This window comes from Pseudopodoces humilis, chromosome 13, assembly GCF_049639895.1.
Source record: "Pseudopodoces humilis isolate 2021_Gansu_Grassland_sample_001 chromosome 13, ASM4963989v1, whole genome shotgun sequence".
NCBI classification, from domain to species: Eukaryota; Metazoa; Chordata; class Aves; order Passeriformes; family Paridae; genus Pseudopodoces; species Pseudopodoces humilis.
Window position 1 is genome coordinate 19,473,617 of NC_142212.1, and position 19,069 is coordinate 19,492,685.

General features: G+C 47.1%; 1 protein-coding gene across 1 annotated transcript; it reads left to right on the forward strand.

Moving 5' to 3' along the window:
• The first annotated feature begins 1,022 nt into the window (after positions 1-1,022).
• LRRN1 (leucine rich repeat neuronal 1) lies at positions 1,023-18,859 on the forward strand. Its single transcript, XM_005521968.3, has 2 exons — positions 1,023-1,247; positions 15,034-18,859. Exon 2 carries the CDS (start codon positions 15,267-15,269, stop codon positions 17,415-17,417), a length of 2,151 nt encoding a protein of 716 aa, XP_005522025.2. The 5' UTR covers positions 1,023-1,247; positions 15,034-15,266; the 3' UTR covers positions 17,418-18,859.
• Positions 18,860-19,069: the final 210 nt, after the last annotated feature.

The following is a 19,069-nucleotide window of genomic DNA, read 5'->3' on the forward strand; positions in this document are numbered from 1 at the left end:
AGGAAGGAAGGAAGGAAGGAAGGAAGGAAGGAAGGAAGGAAGGAAGGAAGGAAGGAAGGAAGGAAGTGGCGGAAGGAAGGAAGGAAGTGGCGGAAGGAAGGAAGGAAGTGGCGGAAGGAAGGAAGGAAGTGGCGGAAGGAAGTGGCGGAAGGAAGTGGCGGAAGGAAGGAAGTGGCGGAAGGAAGTGGCGGAAGGAAGGAAGTGGCGGAAGGAAGTGGCGGAAGGAAGGAAGGAAGTGGCGGAAGGAAGGAAGTGGCGGAAGGAAGGAAGTGGCGGAAGGAAGGAAGTGGCGGAAGGAAGGAAGTGGCGGAAGGAAGGAAGGAAGGAAGGAAGGAAGGAAGGAAGGAAGGAAGTGGCGGAAGGAAGGAAGTGGCGGAAGGAAGGAAGTGGCGGAAGGAAGTGGCGGAAGGAAGGAAGGAAGGAAGGAAGGAAGGAAGGAAGGAAGGAAGGAAGGAAGGAAGGAAGGAAGGAAGGAAGGAAGGAAGGAAGGAAGGAAGGAAGGAAGGAAGGAAGTGGCGGAAGGAAGGAAGGAAGTGGCGGAAGGAAGGAAGGAAGTGGCGGAAGGAAGGAAGGAAGTGGCGGAAGGAAGTGGCGGAAGGAAGTGGCGGAAGGAAGGAAGTGGCGGAAGGAAGGAAGTGGCGGAAGGAAGGAAGTGGCGGAAGGAAGGAAGTGGCGGAAGGAAGGAAGGAAGGAAGGAAGGAAGGAAGGAAGGAAGGAAGGAAGGAAGGAAGGAAGGAAGGAAGGAAGGAAGGAAGGAAGGAAGGAAGGAAGGAAGGAAGGAAGGAAGGAAGGAAGGAAGGAAGGAAGGATGGATGGATGGATGGATGGATGGATGGATCCGAGCGATGCTCCGGCTGCCCCGTGCGCACACCGATGGTGGGGGCGGGGTCTGTCGGGGGCGGGTCCATCCCCAGCCCCGCCCCGGTGCCGGTGCCGCGCTCGGTGCAGCCAATGGGAGCGGGGCCCATCAGCTGACCCGCGGCGCCTTCCCAGGTGCGCGCCGGCGGCGGCTCAGAGCGGGCGGCACCGGCCCCGGCAGCGCTCCCGCTGTCCTGGGGGCGGGCAGCAGGCACGGAGCGACCGGTCCGGCCATCCACCCATCCATCCCTCCACCCACCCATCCATCCATCCCTCCATCCGTCCCATCCGTCCCATCCATCGCTCCCCGCATCCCGGCGCGGTGGCTCGGCGGCGGCAGCAGCGGATGTGCAGCCCCGGGGGACACCCGCGGCAGCGCCCGGCCGGCGGTGAGTGCGTCCGCCGGGCTCGGGGGAGGGAGCGGAGGCTGCGGGAGCGCCGCGGGTGCCAGGGCTCCGCTCCGGGCTGCCATGCGGTGATGTGCGGGGAGGGAGCAAAGTTTGCGGCGGTGGCCGCGCCCCCGGTGCCCCCCGGGGGAGTCCCCCGGGCTGCGGGGTCTCGGTGGCTCCGCGTCGGGACCGCCCCGGGGCTGCGGCCGCCTCGCACCTCCGGGGCTGCGGGCTTTCGGCTGCAGCATCGCTCTCTCCTCCTCCTCCTCCTCCTCCTGTGTCGGGTGCGCCGCTGTTCCCCGGGCCGGTTTGCGGTAAATCGGGGGTTCTGGGGGGGAATCGGCGGTCCCGGGTGCCGGCGGTGGGCGCGGGGCCGGCGGTGCGGCAGCGCTGCCCGCGTCCCCCATTTGCATGCGAATGGGAGCGGATCCCGGCAGATGTCCTGCCTCATCCATTCACCCGGAGGAATGCGAGGAGACAAGGAGCCTTCAGTGTGACAATGGCCCTTCAGAAAGCGGCATAAAGGCGCAGTGTGAGCGGGGCCGGGCTCCGCCGCCCTCCTCCCGCGGCCGCGGCTTTGTGCGCGGGGCGCTGCGGGCGGAGCGGCCGCTCCGCACCGGGGGCTGCGGGACCGGCCCGGGGATGCTCCGCGGGCTCTTCGGGAAGTGTGCTGCCCCAAAGGTGCGGGGAGAAGCTCCGGGCAGCGGCAGCGCTTTACCCCGGGACTGCGGGTCCCGGCTCTGGGGCCGCGGGCGGACAAAGGGGCCGGCCCCGCTGCCGCCCCTTTGTCGCCCCTGTCAAAAGGCCCTTTGAGCTTGGGGCCGGCCCCCGTTCCCTGCGAGAGCAGGGACGGCAGCGAGGCGCATTGTGCCGGCGGCTCAGCCCTGCCGGGGCCGCACAACAGATGTTCGCCTGCGATTTTCGCTCTCCCTCAAGTTAATTCTCTCCCCCGGTGCTGGCTCGGTGCGCATTTCCCACCAGGCGACGGAAGGGAAAGTAACAGAATTAAACTCAAAGCAGGCAATAATGTTGTCCAAAGGTGAGAGATCACACGCAGTGTGCTTCTGTTCTTGTCCTGGAGCTGTGCGACAGCTCCCAAGTAAAGAGCCCCTTCAATAAAAACTCGTTTGGAAGCCTTTAAATCTTTTCCTTACAAACTTAAAGGGTCCCTATAAAAGGAAGCCGGTATTTCTGAACAAGAAAATAAACCTGTTCTGGCCAGTAGCTCAGATGTACCCACAGGGACATCACAGAGCTTTGAATGAGCAGAGGCACACCCAACAACAGCCCCGCTGTTGTCCAAAGGATCCGACCAAACTGTGTCCCAAAGTCTTGCAAGTCAGAATTAATTTAAGAGATGGACACACTGAGAGGGACAGAGCCGTGCACGAAGCATCCCAGATGGGAGTAGTGAAGAGAGGCAGGATGGTTCTGCCTGGGGCAGAGCACAGCCCCTGGTGTCCCTGTCCCTCTGCCCTGCAGCCTCTGTTGTGCCACTGCTCTGGGACAACAGCTCCACTTTAACTTTAACCTCGGCAGTTAAAAGTTACCTGCACAACATTTTATGTAGTCCATATAAAATGATCTCTCCCAGTGGGCACTTTGGACTTTATTAATAGACCAGTTACTGTGATGACCATAAAGCCTGTTCCATTTACCTGGAACAGACACGATAACACTGCTGCTGCCCAATGAAGGAAATAGGATTTTGCATTAAGTTGGGCAGTTATAGAAGGATAACAACTTTTCACGCCAACTGTGAAGGACCTTTTTTTACTGCCATAAAAAATGCTGAGCCCATCCAAATTCAGGCTGAAAAAAGAAACTTGTGTTCAGTCTGACCTCACAGGGAACAGAGCCCTGGTACAGGCTGCCCCTGGATCCCTGGCAGTGCCCAAGGCCAGGTTGGACAGGGCTTGGAGCACCCTGGGACAGTGGAAGGTGTCCTTGCCATGGCAGGGGTGCCACTGGGTGATCTTGAAGGTCCCTCCCAGCCCAAACCAATCTGTGATTCCATGATACTCTGTGTGTATTTGTTTCCAGCTCATGGAGCACATGGGATCACTTCAAGAAGCAGTGATTAAAGCTCTCACCATCACCATCATCATCCCTGAATCCCCCTCGTGCCCCACAGGCGGAGGAGGGGATGCTGCAGCCTTTGTTTCACTCCCATACAGTAGCGTGGCACAGCAGAAGGCAGGGAAAACTTTTCCTAATCGGTGGTGCTGGATTCCTGCTGCATCTGGCTGCTGGCTGCTGCTGCTGCTGCCAAGGAGGGCGGCAGATCCCCGCTCCACGGCTGCTTTTGTAGGGACACTTAAAACACCTTGGATGAATCATAACAGCGGTCAAGTACTGCTGCTACTGCAGCCTGCATGGCTTCATATTCCCTGGAAAGGGGATTTATTGGCATCACTGGGGCTGCAGATTTCTTTTTGTTGTTGTTAGGGATGAGGGAGACTCGTCCACATTTGAACAATATTTTTAAATATTTTTTTAGTTTCTCGTATGAATTTTTTGAAGCTCTGATTTCTGTTAATGACACCAATGAGTAAAACCAGGGGCTTTGTTCACAAAGCTCTGAGCCACGTTATTTCTGTCTCTTTTGGAGCTGCTCCTCCCCCAGGTGAGTGACTTGCCTGGTCCCAGGTCTGGCTTTGTGTCAGGCTTAGACCAGGATCAGGCATCAGACACAAAACCCAAGGAAAAGAGTTAAGTGATGTTTATAGAACAGCTCTGATTGAACAGTATTTATTTCAGTTTTATTTTTCAACCAGCAAAGTAGCAAGATGCTGCAAATATTTACAGAGGAGCCAAAATTTTCCAAAATAAAAATCCCTCTGGTCTTCTTGTGCACTTTGTCACCACGGAGGTGCCTGTTCTTTGAAGCCCTGATTAATATAGATGAGTTGTAATTTTCTGACCAAGCCATCCTAGTTCACATATATTATTCCATTGGCAGACATGTGGTCCCCACAGCTGTCCCCTCATTTGTGTATGAAATGGAAACACTGGTGGCATTTGTAGGTTACCATAGTTACACGAACAATACACGTGTGAGGCTTCATCCTGCCAAGCTCCAGATTTTTTCCTGGCAGACATTTTGTAGACACAGAACTGAAGAAAATCTATGTAAAGTTTTTGGAAGCACATAAATCCAGCCTTCCTCCTCTCTGTTTGTACAAGGCTCATGGACAGGGAGCCTGCGTTTCAGCCTCACCACGGCTGATTCCTGCATCCCCTTCCAGCTGGAACTGCCAGCCTGGAGACCCATGATGCTCCCAGGAATCCAGAATTCCAGGCTGTGCTCCAGAGCAGTGAAGTCATTAACAGGGTCAGGCCTTAAACACGTCTTTCCCAAAAATAATGTGTGAGTTCTACACAAAGGGGGACTTTGGAGCTGGGATAGTTTTTCTGCTGACTATGTCAGGAGGGTTGGCAGTGCCTGGGAGGCTCCTGGGAGAGTGGAGAGGTGGAAGCAGCCAGAACCCCATGCCAGAACAGAAATCCCAGCAAACCCACTACAAATATTCCCATACTCTGTTTTGTCTCTGCAGTTAACATGTGGGAAGAAAGATGGGCGAGAGCGAAGAAAATCACAGAGCTGGCTTAGGAACTGGTTTTGTTGGTTTGTAATTCATTATTAAATAATGGTGTTTCCATGAGATTTGGAGGGCCTGAGTTCTGCACAGGGAACTCACAGGAGCACTTTGATAAGAAACAGTCACTGCAGATGTGCTGAGTTACTCCAGGGCTTTGCCAGTCTCGTTTGTTCCCTGCAGCTGACTAATTAAGTCCTTCACTAAATGGACTCTCAGGTCAGAGCTGAACTCGCCTCCACAGAGGCCTGAGAGCTCCCCAGCTGAAAGTTCCCACTCACTCTTTGCTGCTTCAAACCCTGCAACTTTATTCAAATTTTGTTTTGCTCTTTAGATGTCGTCTTTGCTTTTTTTATGTACGGCACTGAAGAAAAATAGTGGATTGGCCTATTTTAGATTGGCCTAATTCTCCCCCTGGTGAAGGCAGGACAAGTCTGGTATCAGTGAGACAAAAATTAGTCTCTGCTCTTAACTTCTCCTGCAAAATATTTTTGTAACTTCACCTTCTATTTCATAAGACCTTAATTTGGTGTTACAAGCCAGTGTTTCCTTGACATTCCATCTGGCTGAATTATTAAAAGCACAGGGCCTGGTTTTTACCTGGAGCAGTTTCTAAAGATCAAGTATTTGCAGTGGAGTATTGCCTTTTTCTTCCCTTTTTAACTAACAGAACAACAAGGCAAAGCAAGTTTAAGTAACGGGTCTGAAATATTTAACAGGGAGCTGCAGTGAGAACGCACTGAGGTTATAAAAGTGCCACAGAGAAACGGCTCTTTCCCCTATTTTATTGGGTACAGCAGCCTTACTACATAATTTTCTGTCCCGAGGTGCTGCCCTTTAGTCCTCAGTGGTCACACAGGGCAGTATTTCCCCTGAACAATTCCCAGCCTGAAGCAGTTCAACACGGAGGCAAACCTTACTTGGGGGTTTTAGTTAGAAATTTCAGAGGCTGTCAGTCGGCATCTCATTTCCAGGTATTTAATTTAACTAACTCTGGTGATTCCAGCAATTTGGGTGTCTGTCAGCTTGGATTAGAGCAGGAGAACCAAGGGCTTTTGGAAAGGTAGCTGGCAGGGTTTGCCTGGCTGGCTGTTCTGGTGGGAGGGGGTGTTCTGGTGTTCTGTTCTGGGCCTGGGAGGGGGCAGAAGCCCAGGCAGGTGTTGGGGTGGGGGTCTCCTCGTGCTCCAGAGGCACCCACAGCTCGTTCCCCACGAGCCACCGCTGTCCTAGGGCCGCCTGGGGACTCCTGGGGGGCACACCCCACCCCAGAGATCACCGGGGAGCCGCTGGCTTCACCCCAGAGGGGCTGCTCTGAGGGTGTCAGAGGCAAGGGAGGGATGGCAGAGCAGCTCAGCCCAGCCCAGCTGGGATGGGGGAAGGTGCAGGGATGAGCCTGGGACCCCTGATCCTCCCCTGATCCTCCCAGGGATTGGGGATCTCCTGCTGGGAACACACACACTTCAGTGCCACACACCTTACCAGGTGAGACCAGAACCACATCCCTCCATGCTCAGCAAACACTTCTCCAAGCTGGAGAAATGCAGATAACCCAGAGCCCTGCCACTGCCACGGACAATTTCACCTGAGGTCGCTGCTCCTTAGTTTATTGCTGTTTTAAAGAGAACACTCATGGTCTAGGAGCCCATGTGGCTGTTTAAATTCATGGGAGGGGTTCCCTGGCTTTCTCCTCCACGCTGGAGTCTCACAGATCACATCCTAAACAAAACACCTAAAAGTTATTCACAGTTCTGCAAAACACCCAAAAGTTATTCAGAGACAATCCCTGAGTTTGTCCCAAATTTGCTAGAATAACATTTTACCTTGTTTTAATAAAATATCAATCAAAGCTTGGATTGTCTTTTTGTAATTTGAAAATGTTTATAATTTATATAACGAATCCCTCATTTTCTGTTATTTCATGCATCGTATCATTTATTTGATTAAGCAAGTCCAAAACTATCTAATAAATTCATACCTTGCTAATGTGCTGCATACAATTACTGCGATGCAGATGAGCTACTGATTGGCCTTGTTTAATTTTTAAATTACAAATGATCCATCATTCTAACAGAAATAGAGTAAATATTGATAGTTCCAGAGAGCCACCAGTGACTTTTAAATGCATTGAACAATAACTTATCTTTGCTGTAGGTGAACAAGCAGTTGCAAAAATGAAGTTTTGTAATTGCTCCTTGAAAACAGGTCTTTAAAATGGGTTCATTGTAGTAAAAGGCTCCAAGTAAGACCAGGTCAGTGTTTTTTTTTTTTTTAAGTTCATTGACAAATCTGTTTTCATTTCTCTTTCTGCCCCTTTTAAATGCAACAAGTCTGGTTTATACAAATTAAACATCATTGTTCCCAAATGAATCACTGTAATTAGGTAGAGATTTTATCTATAAAGCATCGGTAACTTAAAATTTCAAGAGGAAAAGATTTCCTTTCTGCAATTTTAGTACCTTCACTGATGAAAACTTCCACTTCCCTGGAAAACCTGGGATGTGGGCAAGGCCAGGACTGAAGCTCAAGGAACAGTTTATAGGCTTCTTCCTAAACACACAACACATTCAACAGGATGTATTTTCTCTTTCTTAATCTCATGAACGTCTCAAAGCAAGACTGCTTTCTGCATGGAGCAAAGCATCAGAATTCAGTGGTGCTTGAGATGAAATGGTTAAATCCAGGCTGTGGGGGTTCCACACTCCCAGGCTGACTGAGCTGTCCTGTCCTGATCTCATGGCAATGCTGCCTGAAGGATTTTGGAACACAAATTTCATGTAGCAGAAGTGCAGAAAGACTCCTGGAAAGGGGATGGCTCATGGGATACAGCAGTGGAACTGGAGAGAAAGTGCTTTTTTTCTCAGGTCAGAGTAAAGCCTTGGTTCAGAGCAGTTCCAAACCCAAATCTGTGGCCACTTAATGGAATTACTTCTATCCCTTCCCTTGGTTGAGTTCCAGATCTTTGTCATGGTGCTAACAGCCTTTCTATTAGATCTCAGCACCTCCCATGCTAAATCCATTTATTTTGTTCGTGGTATGCTCACAATCTTTCCTATCAGATCTTCCCCTATCAGCCAACTCGATATATGGGTCTATTAACATTTAAATATATATAGCTCAGAAACAGAGAATTGGATTCTATAAGCATAAAACTCTGAAAAAAAAATCAATAAAAGTCTGTTTTATTCTAAGGGCTGAAGTCTGTGTCAGCACATTACATGTACCAACAGTGTAGATATAGATCTAGGCTAATAGTAAAACACAGTTTAAGACTTAATCACTAATAATTGAAAAGCTAACACATACTACAGCCACAGGAAACAGAGTTAGCAAAACAGAGTGTAACAAGGACCAGAAAAATAACTTTTTTTTCCTTGATTGAAGAATTGAAGATAAGCAATTGAAGCTCCATGCACATACAATTTTTAATAACAAGCCTTATGCATTCCCTACAGCCAGCACCATTGTGTTGATTTATAAATACCTCCAGAGCTCCTGACTCATTCTGGTTGGGATTTATCAGGCACAGGGTTTTTTGGCATCCTCTGGTAGTAACAACCACGTACACACCGGGGTCTTTCCCAACTGTGGGGGATCCTGAGTGACTCACAAAACTGGAGTTTGATCTAGAACTGTGTAGGAAGCAAAATAATTACACTGCCAGAAGCCAGTCAGCAAAAAGGGAGGGAAAGGATTTTCTGTTGCTTCAGGAAAATCCTCTGGAGTTCTGGCATCCCTGTTTCTCCTGGTTAAAAATACTCCTTGTGTGCTCCTTTTGTTCTTACTAACACTTTGCTTCCACTGGCCAAGCTCCTTGGCTCTCAGAGTGGTCAAAAAGCATAAAGGGAATTCTGCTCCAAAACCCAACCCAATCTCTCTCTTCCTGCCCTTTGTCCTCTTCTGGTTTTTTTAGATTTTTCTTGAATTGTGCTGATTTTGATAGATAGTATGAAGCAGACATTTTCTGAGTTGCTCTACACGAAATCCTCATGAGAGAGGTGCCCCCATGGGTTACAATGCTCAGATCCTTCCACGTGGTTCTGAGATCCCAAATATGCCATGACTCAATTCATTTCTACTCTTTAAACATGGCAAGAAGCCAAAGTTGAATTCCTCTACCTTTGGTCCTCTTTCATTCATCAGCCAGCAGATACATGACATGCAAAAAATAGTTGGGAGAGGTCTTCCCATATTAGTTATGCTCTGGAAATTTTAGATACTGTACTAAAAGCAATTAGGTTTGAGGTCTCCCTTGTATTTAAAGAAGAGGGCTGGGATGGGTTAGGGCATGAGCAGGGGAAAGGAAAGGTCAGGCAGAAGGGAAGAGCTGCAAGGAAAATCTCAGGGAATGGGATCTTAACCTGGCAGTGGAAAGGGCTGACTCTCAGAAATGCTGATCTGATCAAGTAACTTCACCTGGTGAGGATGTGGCCCAAGAAAAATGATCACAGATGGGATTCTTCTCCATCAAATGGAATCAAAGCTTTGCCTTCACATTAAACCCTTGTTGCAGGACAAGAGAACAAGTCCTGGATAACAGAACAGCTCATATTGTCCCAAGATTAAACTCATCCATGAGAAGAAATAAGTAGTAAGAAAGCTGATAATAATTTGTGTTCCTAAGAATATTCCTGCTGCACAAACACATCTCACCTTCAGGTTTCAAGGCTGTGAAGTGGTTCATGAGGTTTTGTCTTTCCCAAAGCAAACAGCCTCTGTAATTTGACAGCCCCACTGTTTGTCAAGGCCCTGTTATTCCTGATGTTTCTGATATGAGTGGTTAATGGTCATCTGTGAGAGATTTTCCCTCAGTTTCCAAAAGCTGGGTTGCAATTCTGTGGTGGATTTGATGGGCCATCAATACCCAGTGGCTGCTCCCTGAAAAGGATCCAGCCCCTTGCACTCCAGAGCAGTCTATGAATGAAAACCATTTTTCCCTCTCCTGCAAATTTGCTTCAATATTTTAATGAAAAATACTGTATCAGATGCGAGTCTTAAGAATAAGCCCAAATAAATTACAAATTTCCAAGCTGTAATATGCTGTTTCTGCAGCGCAGACGTTATGAATAGGATGCTCTTTGCAGTTCTTTGGTGGAGATAAGAGTAGTATTTTTCAAAAGAACACAGATAAAGCATGCTAAGGTTGTCTTGAGATACAGCAAATCGCCTTCTCACCAGAGCTTTCCCCAAAATTAAACACAGATTTGATTTTGATGGAATGTGTGTACAGATGAAAAGAAAAAGTAGGCATTATTTGCAGGGGAAAAAAAAAAATCCCAAACCTTTAATATTATAAATCCCTGAGGATGTGTTTTGAGGCTTTATACCATTATTACATGTCCTACAGGCCCTTGTTTCTGTATTTCCTTTTAATACCCAGCTCCCATGTTCAGATTTTTTTCAAGCTCTTTCAACTGTCATCATTTTCAGCTTGATTTTTCTGTATTTTTCACAATCCAGACCTGTAAATAGCTTATTTCCTGATCACACTGGAGACATTAGAAACCTCACTATAAAAGGCTTATTATCAAGCATGATTCCTCAATATTTTTCTAAATACACAGCATTGCACTTGTAAATTTAATTCCTGGGCAAGGAGCCCATTCTGTGGAAACATCCTGGTTATTAAACTCCAAGTCCTCTTTCTCTAGAAGGTACAAGGTCAGTGATGCTGTTGACTGGAGCAAGCCTGACTTTAGTAACCTGGTTTTAGGCTGGGTTTAGCGTTGAGCTTGCTGCTGTGATTTAGAGGATGCTCCTGTTGAGTGCCTCCCCCTCCTAAAGCCCGGCCGGAGGCGCTGGCTCACTGAGCACGGCACAATCCCTGTTTTATCCACGGAAAACGGGGGGTGCAGAGCTGCAGAGACCCTGCTGAAGGGCAGAGCAGAGCAGGGCAGGTTTTACCTCCATCACACAAACACACAGAGCCCTTTCCTTAAACTCTCCCAGCTGCCTTTAGCCAGCCTGAGCTGCCCTTGGGGCGCTCCCTCCGCTGGTGCCTGCAGCACCCACAGGGCTCCAGATCTTCTCCAGTGTCACCTCGTGTCCCCTCTCCCATAGTCACAGAATGGCTCAGGCTGGAAGGGACCACAGTGGGCATCTGCTGCCACCTCCCTGCTCCAGCAGGGCCATCCCAGAGCACAGCAGTGTGTCCAGATGGCTCTGGAGTGTCCCAGGGAGGAGACTCCAGCCCCTCTCTGGACAGTCTGTGGTCACTGCACGGGGAAGTTCTGCCTCATGTTCAGCTGGAAATTCCTGGGCATCAGTTCCTGCCTGTTCCTCTTTGTCCTGCTGCTGAGGGACACAGCAGAGCCTGGATCTTACCGATCCCAGTCTGAATTCCATTTCCCAGTTCCACCTGGAGTTCTGCTCGGCACCACCTCTGCTCAGGGTCCCTGGGCAGGGCTGCCCCACCTGCATTCCCCACCTGTCCCAGGCTGCAGCACCACCTCAGCTTCTCCTGAGGGATGCAAGGCTTTCCCACAGGATGGTGATGGGGATGCAGGAGCTGCACGAGTCATTAGCAGAGCGTTAGCACAGCAGAAATGTCCCAACACACAGCTCCCATACTGAGCCTCAGCCTGGGAAAATGTTTCTGTGGAGGGAGGGGAGGAACGGGGGATCAGGGTGTGCTTCTGGCTCACAGCAGCTGCAGAATAAATTGCTTGTCTTAGCCTGAGGTAATTCCTTTGTGCTTCTGATCCCTCCAACTTCTACCTGGGCACACTCAGCGCAGGTGGCTGCTGACCAAAATCTGGGCTGATGCTACTGCAATATAAAAGAAATTCTGCAAGAATGAACTGCAGAATAGTGGAGAGGGAGGATTTGCTGTGGCAGCATCACTGTTTCAAGATGCATCCAGATATCCATGTGCAAACAAGATTGGTGCTCTTTTCAGCGAATTTTAATAGTGACCATTAATACAGTTGTCAGGGAAGTGACAACACTTTGTTTTCCTGTTACCAAGCAAAAATGTTTAATATCTGTTCTTCTGAGTTGGCAGGTTAACTGTGAACACTTTTAATGAACAGTTTATTTCATGCTTGTCCCTTCATATTCTCCTCTTCCTGCACTGGAGGTTTAAATGTACTTTTTCTTCCCATCACCCACCCACCCAAACCCTTTAAGAGCCACCAGTAAAGCCATGGCTGCCAGGGCACACCTCTTTCCAAGGAAAACCAAAAGGAAGGATCTTCTACTCCATAACCAAACACTCGTGATTTCACCCAAACAAATTCTCAGTATTAACTAATTGTCAGAACTTAGGTGGAAAGGGAGGAGTTGGACCTCCCCACAGGATGGGAGACAGGAATGATGCTCCAGTTTCTGCCCTCAGGGAGCAGGAACAAGCCAACACCCCAGGCAGCTGCTGTGGGTTTGCTGGTGACAGAAATGTGGTTCCTTACTGAGCAGCGCCTTGGAAAATGCATTTAATTAGCTCAGAGTAAAATAATTCCCTCCATATCTCTGACTTAAAATTAGCCATTATTTCTGCTGATATCAAGTTACCAGCTGTTAAAACTGCTGTTGTGTGTTGGAACAGCAGAAAATACGAATCTAACAAATGAGAGGGAAGGCAGGGAATGCTAAAAGCTTTCCTTCACACCCTCAGTACCTGTGACAACAAACACTGCAGAGGTGTTTGGGATCAGACTGGAAAGCTGAGGATCCTGGGCCAAAGGGATGGCTTCTGGTGGCTGCTCTGCTGCCTCTGTAGCTTTGATCAGGGCTGTGCACGGGGTTTTACACATCCAAACAAACCAAAGCCCATCACTTGGGTTGTCCCTCCTGATGGGGGCTGGGGCACGTGGAGCTGCTCAGAATCCACTGGAATTACCCTGGAATTTCATCTCCAGCTTCATCCAAGCTGCCCTGGGTCGGGAGAGACTGAGGAAGGCAACATGCAGCTTGTTTCTAAAGAACATTTGCAGTTAAAGAAAATTAAATCCATTCGCAGTAGAAAATAGCTACAGAGGAGAACAAGCCACTAGGAACTTGTAAAATCATGTATTTACAGTGATCATAAACCCAGAACTCTGGTCAATAACCCACAAATGCCTTCTTAGCAAGGATGAACAGGAACTATAACGTGCATGTAAGAGGATATAAATATTCAACAAAGCAAGATCGAATTTTGAGTTTTTTGCAACATCAAGACATGCTCCTACATATTTTAAAGAGCCTAGAAAGTGTTTTTCAGGCAGTTTGGTTTTTAAAGCATTACATGATTCACACAGGTACATCAGGGCTAAAGCAGTAGTAAAACATCATTAGGGCCCTCAGCTTCGTAAGGCTCCAGCTCCCTTCTCTTCATCCCCTGAGAAGCTGCAGGAGGAATTCCACAGGAATTCTGCAGGAATATTGGGAGCAATGCTCCCTCTCGGGTGCTCCTGCCCTGGGCCAGGTGCAGAGCTGGAGCAGGGACATGTCCCTGTGTGGGGGGACAGCCCACGGGCACCTCCTGTACCTGCCTGGGATTGTGACTGGGGGAAAGCACCGTTATTTGTGTTATTCACTGCAAAATGCTGCCATTTGAAAATCTGCAATTAAATCAATTAAACTTCCAATGCCATCAGTTTTCCTAGAATTGGCTGGTTTGGGTCAGCTACAAATGTGTTGCTGTGGAGGGGAGCATCCATCAGAGTCAGCACAGCTCAGCCTCCTCATCACTCCATGCTAACATATTCCCTACTATTACAGTGCCCTTAGGGTTTATTTTTTAATACAGTCTTAGTCAATTCTTCCATCAGTTGGAAGTTATTTGGGAAGGAATGTTGGGCCTGCAGTTGGTTTTCCCCTCTCCAGCAGAGTCTGCTGAGCTCTCACTCAAGTCTCAGCTACCAGAGAGAAAATCTGACTCAACAGGGTCAGATTTATTCTGGGTCCCATTCCTCTAAACACAACCACAGAATAGCAATATAAAAATAAATAATAAAAATGCTGCTGTGGGTGTGTTCTACCTTCAGCACTACATCATAATCTAAAATAAAACACGGTCATTTCATTATCTAATGTGACCAGATTTAGAAATAAGTGTTGCACAAATGGGATTCCTGTCACCACTGTCCAGAGGAGTATTTTAAACCTATTTTTGAAGCTGTATTTTATTATTTTATATAGTAACCTTTTTTGTGGGCTGTGTCATGGTTGAAGCTTTGCTACACTAATTGGAAAAGATGTGATTTCATCACTGTGTTCTCTCAGATATCACAGAGTGGTTTGGGTTGGAAGGGACCTTAAAGCCCATCCAGTTCCCCCCCTGCCACCCTTCACTGTCCCAGGGTGCTCCAGGCTCCATCCAGCCTGGCCATGGACACTTCCAGGGATGGGGAGTCCATACAGCACATCCTGCTCATTTTAGTTACACAAAAACCCAAACCTTTTGTTTGACAAGTCTCAACTGCACTCACCAGAGGGATTTTCTGATGAAGGGAAAAGGAGAAGGATTTTACTACGAGACTTTCCTGGAATATGTGTTCAAAGCCTCACGATACACCAGGTGTTCTGAGGTGCCTGGACACAGTTGGGTTAATTTAAAAGCTCTCTTGCATGAACATCTTCAGGCTAAGCAGATACAAGTGTGGGGCTTACACAGCAATTTGGAATTGTGGTGAAGGGTTCATATGATCACAAAGCAGTACAAGCTGCTGAAATAAGGGCAGTACATTAATTTAATCAAATTTACTGTTATTGTTTGGTGCTGAGCTGGATTAAATCTAAGCCGTTATCTGGAACTGATTTGATTAACTCGGATAAATTTTGGCAAAGTTCATAAGCATTTAGCTTCAAACTTCTGAACCAGCAGCTTCCTGAGCCTTAATTCCAGACGCCTGAAATCCGAGCCTTGGGGACAGGGATTGGGTGTTGACAGTGAGGCCCCGCTGTGCTCACCAGCACATCCTCCACCCTCAGCATTCCCAGGCCATTCAAACAACTCCTGCAGGGTAAAACTGAGAGGTATCCATCCCAGAGTTTGATTTTTAGATAATTCACTCAGATTTCTCATGTAAACCCCAAGGAGAGAGTTCCAAACCCTACCTAATTTACCTTCACCAGACTGGGATTTTTGTAAGAGATTACTGCTCAAATAATGATTGTTTTCAGATATTTTCTTTCAAAAATTGAAGAAACTAAATAATAGATGAACTATATAGGAGCTGAGCATAACATCTACCCTAATCTACTTTCAGGACCATCTTCAGGCACTGATTTGCAGAAGATTCTAAAACACTGAGGAGCAGCTGGGAGTCTTCAGAGAATTTCTTAACTTCACTAAACTCAGAAAATCATCCTCCACCTTTCTGGATGTCCAAGCCTTTCACCTTAAACGTCAAGCTTTACGTTTTCTGCCTGATAGGGGATCACCCTCTTCCTCCGTGGGGATTTTAGGGGGCCGGGGAGCTGAACCCCCTTGCTGGCCAGCATGGCAAAGGTTAGAGTTGTTTTAACTGTCTGCCAGTTGGTGCTAGAATTGTTAATGAATTCATTAACTGAGTCTTCCATACAGAGCAACGAATGTCCACAGCTTTGTGTCTGTGAAATCAGGCCCTGGTTTACACCCCAGTCAACCTACAGGGAAGCCACCACAGTTGACTGCAACGACCTCCGGCTAACAAAAATCCCCAGCAACCTCTCCAGTGACACTCAAGTCCTTCTGCTACAAAGCAACAACATTGCAAAGACCACAGAGGAGCTCCAGCAGCTCTTTAATTTAACAGAATTGGATTTTTCACAAAATAACTTCACAAGTATCAGAGATGTGGGGCTCTCCAATCTCACTCAGCTTACGACTTTGCACCTGGAGGAGAACCAGATCACGGAGATGACTGACTACTGCCTGCAAGACCTCTGCAATCTGCAGGAGCTCTACATAAATCACAACCAGATCAGCAGCATCTCTGCAAACGCATTCTCTGGCCTGAAAAACCTTCTGAGATTACACCTCAACTCCAACAAATTAAAGGTTATTGACAGCCGCTGGTTTGATTCTACTCCCAACTTAGAAATTCTCATGATTGGAGAAAACCCAGTGATTGGCATACTTGATATGAATTTCAAACCACTCTCAAACTTAAGGAGTCTCGTTTTGGCAGGTATGTACCTCACAGACATTCCTGGCAATGCCTTGGTAGGCTTGGATAGTCTTGAAAGTCTTTCTTTTTATGACAACAAATTGGTAAAAGTTCCTCAGCTTGCACTTGAGAAAGTTCCCAATTTAAAATTCCTGGATCTCAACAAAAATCCAATTCATAAAATTCAAGAAGGGGATTTTAAAAACATGCTCAGATTGAAAGAGCTTGGGATCAACAACATGGGAGAGCTCGTGTCTGTCGACAGGTACGCGCTGGACAACCTGCCCGAACTCACAAAGCTGGAAGCCACCAACAACCCAAAGCTGTCCTACATCCATCGCCTGGCGTTCCGCAACGTCCCTGCCCTGGAGAGCCTCATGCTCAACAACAATGCCTTGAACGCTGTCTACCAAAAGACGGTGGAATCCCTCCCAAACCTGCGTGAGATCAGCATCCACAGCAACCCGCTCAGGTGCGACTGCGTCATCCACTGGATCAACTCCAACAAAACCAACATCCGCTTCATGGAGCCTCTCTCCATGTTCTGTGCCATGCCCCCGGAGTACCGGGGACAGCAGGTGAAGGAGGTGCTGATACAGGATTCAAACGAACAATGTCTTCCAATGATCTCTCATGAGACCTTTCCCAACCACTTAAACCTGGATATCGGCATGACGGTGTTTTTAGATTGCCGGGCCATGGCAGAACCTGAGCCAGAAATCTACTGGGTCACTCCTCTGGGCAATAAAGTCACGGTGGAAAGCCTCTCTGACAAATACAAACTGAGCAGCGAGGGCACCTTGGAGATCTCCAACATCCAGGTGGAGGACTCCGGGAGATACACCTGTGTCGCTCAGAACATAGAAGGGGCTGACACGAGGGTCGCCACCATCCGGGTGAACGGAACGCTCCTGGATGGCACCCAGGTCCTGAAGATCTACGTTAAACAAGCCGAATCCCATTCCATCCTGGTTTCTTGGAAAGTCAATTCCAACGTCATGACATCCAATTTAAAATGGTCATCAGCCACGATGAAGATTGACAACCCTCACATCACCTACACCGCCAGGGTCCCGGTGGATGTGCACGAATACAACCTCACACATTTACAACCCTCTACAGATTATGAAGTGTGTCTGACGGTGTCCAACATCCATCAGCAAACACAGAGATCCTGTGTCAACGTCACCACCAAAAACGCGGCTTTTGCGCTGGATATTTCCGACCAGGAAACCAGCACGGCCCTGGCAGCGGTGATGGGATCCATGTTTGCTGTCATCAGCCTCGCCTCCGTCTCTGTTTATATTGCAAAAAGGTTTAAGAGGAAAAACTACCACCACTCATTGAAAAAATATATGCAAAAGACCTCCTCAATCCCCCTGAACGAGCTCTACCCTCCACTTATTAATCTCTGGGAAGGTGACAGTGAAAAAGACAAGGATGGCTCTGCAGAGACCAAGCCAACCCAAGTCGACACATCCAGAAGCTATTACATGTGGTAACTCAGAGGATATTTTGCTTCTGGTAGTAAGGAGCACAAAGACTTTTTTGCTTTATTCTGCAAAAACGACGAGTTGAAGACTTTTGTATTTTTGACTTTGCTAGTCCGTGGCAGAGCGGTGAGGACAGGTGGATATTTCAGGATTTTTTAGTATAGCGTATCGCAATGGGTTGACACAAATGGCAGCTTCACCTAGCTTCCACTTCTCCGTTTATTTTCTTTGGGTTTTTTTTTTTTTTTTCCTTTTTATTTTTATTTTTAGTTATTGTGCTAAACTTAACGCTGTCCTAACTCCAGTGCTGAATTAAGAAGGAGAGGCCGTTCTCCCAAAGCCATCGTGGGGCAGGATCGAGATAACCCCCAGTTCTGGACCTGCTGTGAATTAGGTTTGTGACCCTGGTCTGAGGACTCTACCCTGAGAAAAGGAGACCCTGAATGATGTTAGTTGACTGTACTGTAATGTTGTATCAACTGATTTGAATGTTTTTGACTTTCAACAATGAGTTTTCTTTTTTTATTATTATTATTATTATTTTTGTAGTAGTTGAAGGCTTAGGTAAAGCTAACAGGCAATAGGAATATGTACATCCAGTTTTTTAATGTAACAGACTAAATGTTAATTGTTCTCTTATTCTTTTTATTCTATTTAGTAGATACTTTGGAAGAATTACTAGAGTTTTGTTGTGTTTAAATCACCAACACACGGTGTTTAATGAAGGCAGAGCTATAATAAATTTAGTTTTGTTCTGATTTTTTTAATTTAGAAGTCACAATAATGTATTGGGTTTAGATGTCACTAGTTTGACTGGTGATCATGTTTTGACATAAAATATATCCAAAATGTTATATAAAAATATCGTGGGGGGTTTTTCTTGATGAAATGAAGTTCCAGGTTCAGGTTTTTTTATGCATTTATGTTAATAGCAGGGTTTTCTCTGCACTTAAGAGGCAAAATATGGAAAATAATTTATTGAGAAAAATGTCTCAGCATGGCTTTTGGACTGAGAGTCACATGCAGAATCAAAACTGTTTGGTGTAGGGTGCACAGCAAGAAGAATTCACAGAGTGTGTAACAGGACTTTTTCCTTTTTGTATACTTTTCTGTTTATATCCTGAGCTAAAATAGAAATGAAGCTGACATTTAGCTGTCATTACCATCAGTTAGGACAAAAAAAAAAACCTCAGTGCTACCAAACTGAAATAAACCAGTTGAATCTTGGAACATACTTGAAAAAAAAAATAAAAATATTTGGATTAATGTTCCTCCAAAAGCAGAAATTAAGATTAAAACTACAGTTACATTTGGTCCAACACTGAACTGTACTTTTTACAGGCTTAAAATTAATCGGCATTCTGAGTATTTTCCTGAATTCCTGTGGTAAAAGAGAGCAGCAGTGTTCTGTGTGCACTGGGTACGATATAAAGGCATCATTTACAGTTGAACCTACGGGAGTGTTGTCCGTTGTCTTTTCTGAATCCCTGGAAGTTCTGCACGCGAGTCACGAGCAGGGTGGGCTCTGGTGAACACGTGGCCACATCACACTGCACCCCTCAGCAACAAGCACAGCATTTTCCACACTTTCAGTGTGCGATTTTTACGCATTTTTACGCAGCAAATAAGTTCTTGGTAAGTAAAAGTTCATTGTTCAGATA